The following is an 11,794-nucleotide window of genomic DNA, read 5'->3' as shown; positions in this document are numbered from 1 at the left end:
ACCAACAAAATAATTTAAAAACACCTCAGGGTCAAATATACCACAAAATGCCACATTCTTACTCGACTGGCAATATATTTCCAAAGGCATTTCTTCTTCCTTGAGTGGCTCAAGTTGTTCTGAAAGTGGGCTCTTCAGCAGAATGCTAGTCTGGGCGCAAGCATTGCCGGGGTAGATTTATGCTACTTGCATTAACCGTAGTGTCACCCCCAGCCTCGTCATCCATCACGGCAGAGATGTTAGCCTCCTTTAGCCTACTGCATTCAATCATAATGGAACGTGGGCCGGTGCTAACAGGGACTATTGGGGTTTACAGTACATGGTCCAGTTAAAAGTGTGTTATCAATAAAAAAATATATAAAATTCTACCAAGTCCAAGGGCTTTAACTGTTAAAAGGGATATGTCACTTTCAAACATGTTTGGGGTCATTTTGACGATAATGATGTCTAATCCTAACTAACTAATAACTGATCCTAACTATCGATAATGGCGATAGTTTTGGACTTACGGGATTTCTGCCTGACAGCGACGATATCTCCTATTGTATCGATTTAGACCTGTTCCTTCCAAAATGCACTGTGTGGACCTCTTTCAGCCACCCATAAACCTCAAGTTGACATCAGAAAGTTTAACGTCACGGCGCGGTGCCACAGACCTGAAGCGTGTAAGCACTGTTTGAATTGATTTAAAGTCCCATGTGGCGTCAGCAGAATCCCCCTCCGTACAGCGACGCCCACATCTCGAGAGGTTACTTCCTTGGGCTTGTATCCCATAATTCACTTTGCACACCTGAGAGCATACCCTGCCCTGCTGTAGATCACAAGCTGCTGTGTTTTTTAGACGTGACCGTGCATATCACCCATCCCGCACACATCGCCCACTCTGACTGTGGCGTCTTCGAAATTTATAATTCATGCACTGTCAGCAAGTTCTGTCAGACACACTAGAAAACAAATCAAAGATCAGAGCATATAATATGGAAGGTGGCTCGACAATAGGGGGCGTAGATAATGGGCAGAGAGGGCCGCCTGGGAAACAGAAGGTCCCAGGTTTGATTCCCGGCCCCCGGCTATGTGTCCAGGAGCAAGATACTTAACCCCGTAACTGCTCCCCCTGAGCACTCAATATGACCACCTGAGCAGCCATCAGCCGGGTGAAGCTGAAACTGAATTTCCCTTGCAGGATTAATACGGTCTACATTATTAGGTTATCACTATTAACAGTAATGATAATAACTGGTTAAACTGGTTTTGCTAAAGAATGTCGTGGAAGTACACAATCACAGGTGTCTCTCTCCACCTACAGTATAGACAGTTGTAGAATTCTGTACAGAATCTTAACTAACATAGATAACATTGTGAACTGTACGCACAGGTAAACATGTTAATACGTACGTTTTACTAGTGTTCTTCAGATGTCAAGGTTTCACTAATTCATGCATTTTGTACGGCGATGTATACTGCTCACCTGGGGAGTAACTACAGGACTAGCAGCATGCAGAAGCTGGCATATAATGATGCTTTGCAGTTGCTGGTGAGAGTTCCAAGATGGCATGGTGCTAGCCAGCTGTTTGTTAACTTGGGGGGTGCCTACCTGTCAAGCTCTACTAAGAAATTAAATTTCTAAATGCATGTGTCGATTAGAAGAGACAGACAACTGTGTCAGTGTGGTTCTAATCAACCCTGTGAAGAGGTCAAATTGGTTCTCTTCCATGATGTGGAGATGTGGAGTGCCTGTAGATTGGACTAATTGTATGTCTTTATTGTTTGTCTATTTTTGTACTATGTTGTGTATGGGATATGGACCCTGAGTCTAAAATAAAGATTACATTGAAATGAAGTGAATAACATCCTTGGTACCAAATCTTTTCAAATCAGGGTCCACGGCCTAAATACGTATTTATTTGGGAGTCGTTGACATGAGAATCTTTGAGAACCACTGGCATAGAGGACACACGGCATAGAGGAAAGCAGCCTCCCACTGACCATTATTTACACCTTCCTCTCAAATGCAGAGATCCCAGAGTTAAATGTCAAGAGACCCTGTTGTCACCACCCCACCACCTGCTGTCGTTTTTAGCAAGGCCTTGCATCTTTGGTTGCTTTCAAAGTGCATTTTTGTGTTCTTGGCAACACGATACACAGCAGGAGAGAGATGGTACCAGCCAGAAAGCTGTGTTTGAATCAGCACTGCTTTGCAGAAAAAGTGATTTACTGTTTTACTGTTACCTGGTTTGGTTATTTTGACCCCTAAAAGTTCCCTGTTTCTCCATATTATGCTTTGATCAAAAGATAATTAAAATCTTAATAAATGGCTGATTTTTCACTGCATTGCGGTTTCACTGCAGTCCTTTGCATAATAATAATGAACCACAATGTTGCATTTAGTTGATTTATTACCATGCAGAACGACAGTTGCATGAAACCTCTGCTTAATGAGATGGTGTGCTGTCCGTTAAAGCTTTAATGAAACTTATTTTTCCTTGCCCTTTAGATCCAGCCCAGGATCGGCCCTACTCGCGCTCTGCCTCCCCTCCAGAGAACGGCTTCAAGCAGTACCTGGACACTCGACTTTACGCCAGCCAGGGCAAGGGTCCCACGCGGACCGAGCGAACGCCTCACATGGGCGGTCGGTCTTCCCGTGACGAAACCCATCGCTCCCACCCAAGGGTCCAAGTGCTCCCCGCCGTGCCCAGTGGCGGCCACCACAGCCGGAGGCCGGACCAGCAGCAGCAGCACTCCAACGGATACGACACCGACAGCAGCCAGGACTCGCGGGAGCGCCCCGCCAGCCGGGGGAACAGCAGGCCCAGTCGCCCGTGGAAGCCCATGCGGGAAGCGCTGAACGTGGACAGCGTGATAAGCGGCGCCGGCAACGCCGGCAGCGTGGCGGGTCAGGAGCGAAGGCAGCATAGTCCCAGGAGAAGGCCCAGCAGTGAGTCGCCCACCCGCGAACGAGAGCGAGACCGAGACAGAGACTCGTCGACCTGGGCGGGGCGAGAGGAGCGCCAGCCCAAGAGCCTCATGACCATTTACGAGGACGAGCTGAGGCACGAAACGGGCGGCAGCCGCAGCTCCCTGGACTCGGACAGCCGGGGCGGCTACGGTGACAAGGATAGGTCGAAGGGCGTGGCCACTCTTAAAGTTCACACGGACAACAACTGGAAGATCCAGAGGACCGAGTCTGGATACGAAAGCAGCGATAGACTCAGCAATGGCTCTGCGAACCTAGACTCTCCCGTGGTGGATAACCTGTCCTCCAAAGACCTTCGGCCTATTCCTGAACTACATAGGACAAGGTACAATAGATCATTTGATTGTTTTTATCCAGGTATTGGTTCCCTTAACCCATTCAATCCGGGAACGCATCTACAAATGTCTTCTAAATCCTAACTGGTTTCTGAAAAACGTATGTTGCTATATATCAGTGGTGCTCAAACTTTTTCATGTCAAGGACCACCCAAAATGATATGTATTTGGCCCCAGACCCCTATCTCAAAATATTTAGTTCCAGGGACACGCAGAAGCAAATATTTGAGTTACAAATGTTTGCTTTAAATATATATATATCCTAAGAGATTTGCAAAAAAAATAGATAAAACAATAGCAGATCTCCAAGCTCATCGCGCTATGAGCTTGTATATCTGCTATTAGTAATAAAATGGTAATAATGGTTATAGCTAAAATCTAAAATGACACAGAATTGAATGGGTTAGTGAACTACTAGGAATATATCTTATTACCATATGTCACTGCTAATCATGTCACTTAATTTCCCCTGATTGTTTGTTTGAAAGGCATTTTTGTCATCCCGTATAATTTGAGCATCAACTCAGCTGCCATCATTAAACAGTACAAATAAATCTGTTCTAAGAATAGCAAGACCGTTTTAAAGGTGGTGTGATAATTTTGTTTAAAAAATATAGAAAATCTCTGTTCTCTGATACTAGTAATCATTGTTATGGGTGTTTTGCAATACATGGGGTCTCAGTTTGGGATACCACTTTTATCCAATCAGGAGAGAGAACCCCACAAAGATTTATCAGCTTCACTTTTATAGTGTTCCAGTTCCAACTTTGACTACTAATTTATTTTTGTTTCATCACTTCCAATTTTCTTTTAAAAAGAATCCTGCTTCTTGTATTAGTTTTCTCTCCTGAATGGATAGAATTAGTCTCCCAACCTGAAAATGCATTTTCTTTTTACCAAAGGGCTGGAGAGACGGGTGAGAGATCCCTGTGACTGAACAAACAACCCTATAGCAACGGTTACTATCGGAATATAGAGCTATTTAAGATTTATTTTAACAAATAAAAATGCACAAAAGGCTGATGAACCGCTGTTATTGTGCTGGACTTTGGCTCTGCAGTCTTCAGCACAGGTCTTGTTTTGAGATAACGATCGACATCAAGCCAACAAGCTCATGACAAATCCTTTACACAGGATAGAGACTTAAAAAATTTCAGATCTACAAGCTCATAGCGCGGCTATGAGCTTGTAGATCTGCTATTTTTTTTTTATCGTGGAAAATGTTTGCAAATCTTTGTATATATACTGTATTTTTTTTTTTTTACGCCGATCTGTGCTTCTGGGGGTCCCTGGAACAACATATTTTGAGATGAGGGACCGCGGCCAAATACATTACATTTTGGGTGGTCCTTGACATGGAAAAGTTTGAGCACCACTGATATAGCAACATACTGTTTGGATTTAGAAAACATTTTTAGATATGTATTTGGCCGCGGACCCCCATCTCAAAATGTTTTGTTCCAGGGACCCCCCAGAAGCAAAGATTTGAGTTACAAATGTTGGCTTTAAAAATATATATATTCAAAGATTTGCACACATTTTCAAGATTTTTCTAAAATAGCAGATCTACAAGCTCATAGCGCGGCACTAAACTATTTAAAAGGTTGGTAGCGTGAAAATATGGATGTCCAGGCACTGTATGATATACATATTGATTGTGTTGAATTACAAATGATGAAAGCCCTGTTAATGCAATCTAATAATTTGTTGAATTTGTATTTTAGGGATCCATATGCTCAGAGAAGTGACGATACAGAAGCAGACATTTTGCACTCCTCATTTTCCTATGGTAAGCGACTACTTACTTCTAATGCAGTGGTTCTCAAGCGTTTCTATTTCAAGGACCCCCAGTTCGGTACGAATTAGGCCACGGACCCCCATAACTCTGAGGTGTACAAATGGGAGTGGACCTTTACGGGTCCTTTTGGTGCCATTTGTACACTCTCAGGAGTTGCAAATGGTCCATTTGGTTCCTAACCGTCAATAATTTAGCTGGGGACCCCCTGGATCCCCCTCAAGGACCCCATGGTGGGTCCCCGGACCCCACTTTGAGAACCACTGCTCTAACGTTTTCTCACATGTGGCGTTACTTGTTTAGCAGCTGTAATGATCGCCTATTTTGTATTGCATTCTTGGACAAACATCTGGCAAAAGTAAATATACACAGTAAAATCCTTAAGTCTTATTTGAAATGAAAGGGTACTGTGGTTTCAAGTTATGTTTTAACTTAAACACATAACTTTTTAAGTTATGACACCATAGGTTGAATCAGTCAAAAGAAATCTTTCAATATTACCGTAGAGGCTTTTTCCACCTACAGTAAATCTCTTATCAGGAGTCTCAGGACTGACTAATTTTCAAAGACTGACTAATTTCTCTGCGGCAAAGAGGGCCATCAGTTATAAAGAGTCATCTATAATCCTTGCTCCCGTCAAGTTCCTCTGCCCTATGGACTTCCATGTATTGTACAGACTGGACGCATTAAGATATTACTTAGTCATTTCTGTGATTTATGGTTCCATCAGTAATGTTAAGGTCAGAGCCTGGTGGAAGGGATATTGTATGGAAATGCATGTAATCTGGTCCCTCATTTACTGGCCCTGACCTTTTTCCTCAGCCAAGTTAATGACTGTCAAGCAACACACAAATGTGCCCTGCTCTCAACTACCCATGCATTACTTTCACCTGAAAGTTCAGCACAAGTACCAAGTATCTATTGTTAGCATGGACTTATAAAGGGCAAAATAAACAAGATAGATGGAATTTAACCCATTAAGACCTGAAGCCAATTCTACAAAATGTCTTCTAAATCCCAACAGTATTCTGTAAAACGTATGTTTCAGTGGTGCTCAAACATTTCCATGTCAGGGACCCCCAAAATGATATGTATTTGGCCGCGGACCCCCATCTCAACATATTTTGTTCCAGGGACCTCCAGAAGCAAAGATTTGAGTTAAAAATGTTCGCTTCAAAAATAAATATATTCAAAGATTTGCACACATTTTCAAGTTTTTTCAAAAATAGCAGATCTACAAGCTCTTGTGTATCTGCTATTTTTGAATAGCCAAAGTGTAAAATAATGCTTTTTTAGCTCAAATCAAAAAATGACACGGATGCGTTCCAGGTCTTTAGATTTTCTTTTCTTTCTTATATCAGCTTTGAGTTGTGCATCTCTTGATGACATATTATGTCATCTGATACAAGGTGAGGAGTGTGCGAGCAGACTTGAGTAATTGAGTAGATGCTGTGTGAAAGACCCCCGCTGTGTGAAAGACCCCTGCATTACAGACGCATTAATTTCTTGTGGAACTTGTTGTGTGTGCACATTCATTCTGCACAGCTGTGAGAGAATTGTCTTACTTGGCCATGGCAGGCAAAGTCTTGCGTTGGGTTTAAAGTGGCATTCCACCTACCACCCAGCTGCCGCGTGTCCTCTCGTGTGTGATTGACGAGAGAAGGTTTCAGAGGCAAACGCACTGACCACGAGTCAGGTTGAGAAGTTGATATAAATATAATGGCTATTTTTATCTCCCAGACAGGATGGGGGGGGGGGGGGGGGGTTAGATGTCATGAATAGCAGCGGGGGGGTCTGTCGTTCAGACACCCTCCACATTCTCCACACACTCCAGTTCTCTGTCCTCTCTTCGGAGCACATGTTCCGACCATGTGATCTATGAACAACACAGAGAGGGGAGAACATCAGTTTAAATTGATTCACCTTTCACCATACTTCCCACAACTGGAACACATGTGTGGTTTATCCTCATGCTAAAGGGGGGATGATGAGTGCGCTTTAGGGGGCCTCCCAGCTGTGCCCAGTCAGGCAGAAAACGTCATGACCCGGCCTGTCAGAAGGTGCTGCTCGAGCATGTGTAGAAATTAAACGCCACTTTGTATGGCCACCACGTCTCCTCTGCCTTGGTGTTATTGAACATTCTGGGGCAAATACTTTGCCAAGATTATCTCTGTGTGGAAGAAAACACAGCCACAGTTTTTAGCCCAAATTGAAGGTGGCATTATGCTATAATAAACTCTGGTGAGTTGACGAAAATCACAACTTAATGGTAGCAATGGGCGTCTGTGTATGCAGAGTCATCTACGTGGAATGCTTTCTGGAAAGCAAATGCTTTTTTTCCACATTGGTACAATTAGTCCCTGATTTGACTTTTTACTTCCCCCCTGAATTTATCTTTTCTAAAGACAGCTTTTATTTGAGTGTTTGTTTTGAGTGTTGGTGTTATATTACACTTAATATATATATATTTAAATCAATTTTACATTATATTTTTTATGTCTTTAATCAAAATGTACTTGTAATATGTTGCTGCCTTTTTATGAGTCTGATCTGGGATCGGAGAACAACATAAAATTGCGATGCAGCTACACTATACATGAGCTTTAGTTTTAGTTTTCTTGCATTTAATGTTTATGGAACAGGGTTTTTTTGTTTGGATTGATTGAGGACTTTGCTAAAAGTTACTTTATATAAACATACTGTACTAATTCACATGAACATATTTTTTTTTGTGTATGTTATGTTATTTTAACATAAACATGTTTGATCTATATATTACCCCAAATGTATATGGTAAAACATCCCACATAGAGCTTTCTGTTTTGGAGCCACTGTAAGGCTTCTCCTTCCCACAGTTGCAAATTGTACTGACAAACTGCAGCAAATGTGTGTGAAGTCAGTTTGGCTGGACCTCATAGCTGTGATACACTGGCATGGGCTGCTCTCCCAGAGACGTCTGGGAAGATTCCACTGCTACACTAAAATACTTTTATTTTTTAACCACTTTAACCTCTGGCATCCCTATTTGCGGCAAAAACATTTCAAAAATCAAAAATACCAGATCTACAAACTCACAACGAATCGTGATGCGACATGTTGTGAGCTTGTACATTGTAAATAGAACTTGTCACTATTTATCGTACACAAAGGGCTTAAGTGGTTATATAGGGCTTAAGGTTAAAACACGTACCATACTTTCATATAACTGGTCCTTACTAATGCACAATATAAGATGGCACCACCTGAGTCTCATTGGTGGGCTATGGACAGTTCAGAAACCTGCCTACCAATGACATCATCGATTGGGAATCCCTTTCTCTTCCTGGGAAGTTGGTATGCTGAAATAGAAGCCAGTGTTCTTGGCTTCTTGCATTATTTTTGTTTTTTAAAGTTTGAAATTAATGATGATGTCACTGGTAGGCAGGGTTCTGAACGATCCAAAGCCCTCCTCTGAGACCCAGACCAAGAAGACAGAAAAGGTGGAATCTTATAATGAGCATTAATGAGGACCAATTATATGAAGATCGGTTGAAAATGGGTGAAGTGGTCCTTTTAAGTGGTTAAAAATGTCTCCCCCTGTTTAATTTACAAATTGATCCCTATACTAGGCAGTGGATTGTGTCGGTGATAACTGGAAAGGCTGTGCTGCTGGGAGATGGTCAGGGCATCAGGCCAAATCAACCTGTGGTTGCTTACCAGTAAACCCCCCCCCCCCCCCCCCCCCCCTCACTTTAATTTACCCAGATTGGCTCCTGTGGTTCCCTAGAAACCTTACTTTTATGTAGTGTTATTGTCTCCTTAGTACATTAGCATATTCTAAGTTATGCGATTGCCTGAATGGGTGAAGAGGGAACTGACCCAACGTTGACACGCTATCTAAAAATATACATGCAAAAAAACAAACACACTGTCTGGGTTTTTGAAATATGCTGAAGATATTCAAGTGGGCAGTGAATATGTCCACGTTGACGGCTTGAGAAAGTGCCCGGGCTCTGATGCCTGAAGGGGAAAATTCCTTTGTCTCCTTGTTCGGTAGCAAAGCATTTTACATATGCTTTTATGTTTGACAGCCTGACTTTAAATATACTTATGTCAGAATAGAGGTTTTTATCAAAAAATCATAAAAGCTGTTATGAGGCATTATCAGACTTCATCACAGGGATAAAGCATGGTCATGATATCCATTGCGTTAATGCGTGTACACAGGCATCTGTGGTGTGCATGTCTGGTGATGAGTTTGTTCGTGTTGAGAGCTGGACTATAATGCTGCCAGGCTTAGAGAGCCCATTGATGCCACTTAACAAGCTGGTGACTGATGTGCTAACCTAAGTGTTAATGCCTTGGAATGAGTCCAAATTTATATTGTACCTTTTTGGATTAACCCTTTAAAACCGGGAAAAGATCGGTGTCATTTTAGATTTTAACCACTTTAACCTTTATGATTTTACATAAAGGTACTGTGCACCTTTATGTTCCCTGGAGGAAGAACCCTACTGGTTTCAATGATTTTTATATATATTATACTTTGGCCAAGCTTGTGGAGCTGCTATTTTTGAAAAATCGTGAACATTTGAATATATATATATAGTTTTTAAAGCGAACATTTTTAACTTGAATCTTTGCTTCTGGGTGTCCCAGGAACAAAATATTTTGAGATGGGGGTCCGCGGCCAAATATAATTTTGGGGGTCCTTGACTGGAAAAAGTTTGAGAACCACTGACATAGACATTTTCAGTAAACTGTTTTTGGACTTAGAAGACCTGTTTAGAATGTCTTAATGGGTTAATGTTCTCAGGCTAGGGCCATAACTAAACCCGTACACGCTATGCCAGGAGGGGTGATTAGGTTTAGGAGAGGGGTGATTCAATCAAAATGTGATCATTTTGATATACGGTAATATCATGCCAATGGGGTTAATGGCTCAGTTTCTTACCACTCACAGTAATTACAGTGTATGAATATGCATACACATGATCTCAGTTTGGATCATTTGTGTTGGACTCTAGTGACTTCAAATGATCAAAGCAGTGATGATGTATTTACACATCAACACAAAAGTGACCTCCTTCACACCATTTGGCAACATATTTAACAAGAACTTTATTTTGAAGCCACTAAATGGCTTTTGACTACTTTTTCAAGTATTTCTAAAACTGTACATTTGATTTAAAAACCAAAACAATTTTGATATTTGGCCGTGGTTCTCTTTTCCTCCTCACTTAGCTGAGGTCCGCATTCAGAACTGAATTGCAAATATGCATTGAGGAAATGATTGATGTTCAGGAATTTTAAGGATGGAAACTCAGCAGGAGGTAGAGCACTATAAATCTTGACTTGTGTGAAGGTGTCTCATTTTGTTACATCAACAAAACTTCAAAAGGCTGTCAACAATCCTGGCTGTGTAATTTTTCAAAACTAAATTGGCATTGCTTTCGCAGTGTACATACTACATAATGTATAGCAACACATTTTCCAAATCATCGTAAAGATTCAGACTCAAGTCATCGATTAAGTGACATGATTAACGGTTTCAACAGATCATATCAATTCACCTAACAGGTGTCTCTTTTGGCGGCTGCAAAGTAGCGTCTGCTGGAATGAGATCAAAGGCCGCGCCATGTGATTTATATCCCTAGAAACAGTATCTTCACATCCATCACTTTTTAAAAGCTAAATATATAGTTGTGCACACAGCATGGAGACTTTTTTTAATCATTCCATAGATGGGTTGTATGTATTTTGCAGTGCTCTGCTCAGACTAGTACATTATACTGTATGAAATGAAGCTGTGAACGTAAGCCTTTTGAGCCCTGCTTGTGGCGGGGCTCTAAGGACGGCAGTGTTGGTCGCTTGGTCCAACACAAAAAAAAAACTACTGGTTTCGATGTTTTTTTTTCCCACTCCCAGTTGTGGGACTTTTGTATTGTTCAATAGACACCTCCTCTATCATAGTGTGTAGATAAGATGTTATGGCCGGTTAATTGTGTTATAGAGGCAGTCACAGGATACCATGGATGCTTTCCCTGGCAAACATGGTATTCACTTCAAACAGCAGGACACACTGATTGAGCGATACAGGCCTTTTTTTTAGATGCATACAGCAACATATCTCCCCAAGTTCCACTGCATACTGTATGAACAGCTATTAGCCTCACTTCGCTTCAGAGAATTTGTATTGGTGAATTAGTGCTGAATCATAAGAATGGGTTTTGTTGCCAATGCCGACATTGTTTTAATGATCTCAACAGCAAAAGGCAGCTTTCTAACCAACTAGCAGTCGCTTTGCCCTTTTGTTATACAACAGTTCTTTACCCCCTCCAAGCTTTGTCTTGGCAACAGCACTTGTGACTGCAAAGGCTGGGGGATTTGCTGAGGAGCAATGTTACATGGCTTGCAAACGCCATCTCACTTTGTCTTCTTTTTGAGAGTCATATTGTTCAAAATCGTCTACTGACTTTGAAATTCAACTGCATCAAATAGTGAATCGCCACATGGACTTAGAGGCTTAAACACGCAGCAGCAGTGCTGGGGAGGGGTTCTAGGAGTCTGACCCTCGCATACTGTAATTGCATGCCAGCAGAAAGGATTTAGTCACTAATGCTCCCAGAGAGTGCAAAAAAGGGAGGGTGTGCTGACACATCACAGATGGTCCTTAGCCACTCACTCTCTTCCTTGCCCCATTAGTCAGCT

General features: G+C 41.8%; 1 protein-coding gene across 1 annotated transcript in view; it reads left to right on the top strand.

Moving 5' to 3' along the window:
• The window catches only part of usp53a (ubiquitin specific peptidase 53a), a 52,870-nt gene that overhangs the window by 38,451 nt on the left and 2,625 nt on the right, over positions 1-11,794 (top strand). The window contains exons 13-14 of the mRNA XM_084042504.1: positions 2,495-3,299; positions 5,034-5,098. Coding sequence (XP_083898630.1) covers positions 2,495-3,299; positions 5,034-5,098 — 870 coding nt within the window. The remainder of the gene's footprint in view (positions 1-2,494; positions 3,300-5,033; positions 5,099-11,794) is intronic.

The sequence above is a fragment of the Gymnoscopelus microlampas genome, assembly GCF_963454915.1.
Source record: "Gymnoscopelus microlampas genome assembly, chromosome: 19".
NCBI lineage: Eukaryota > Metazoa > Chordata > Actinopteri > Myctophiformes > Myctophidae > Gymnoscopelus > Gymnoscopelus microlampas.
The sequence above is the reverse complement of the archived record's forward strand: the minus strand, read 5'-3'. Positions and strand labels throughout refer to the sequence as shown.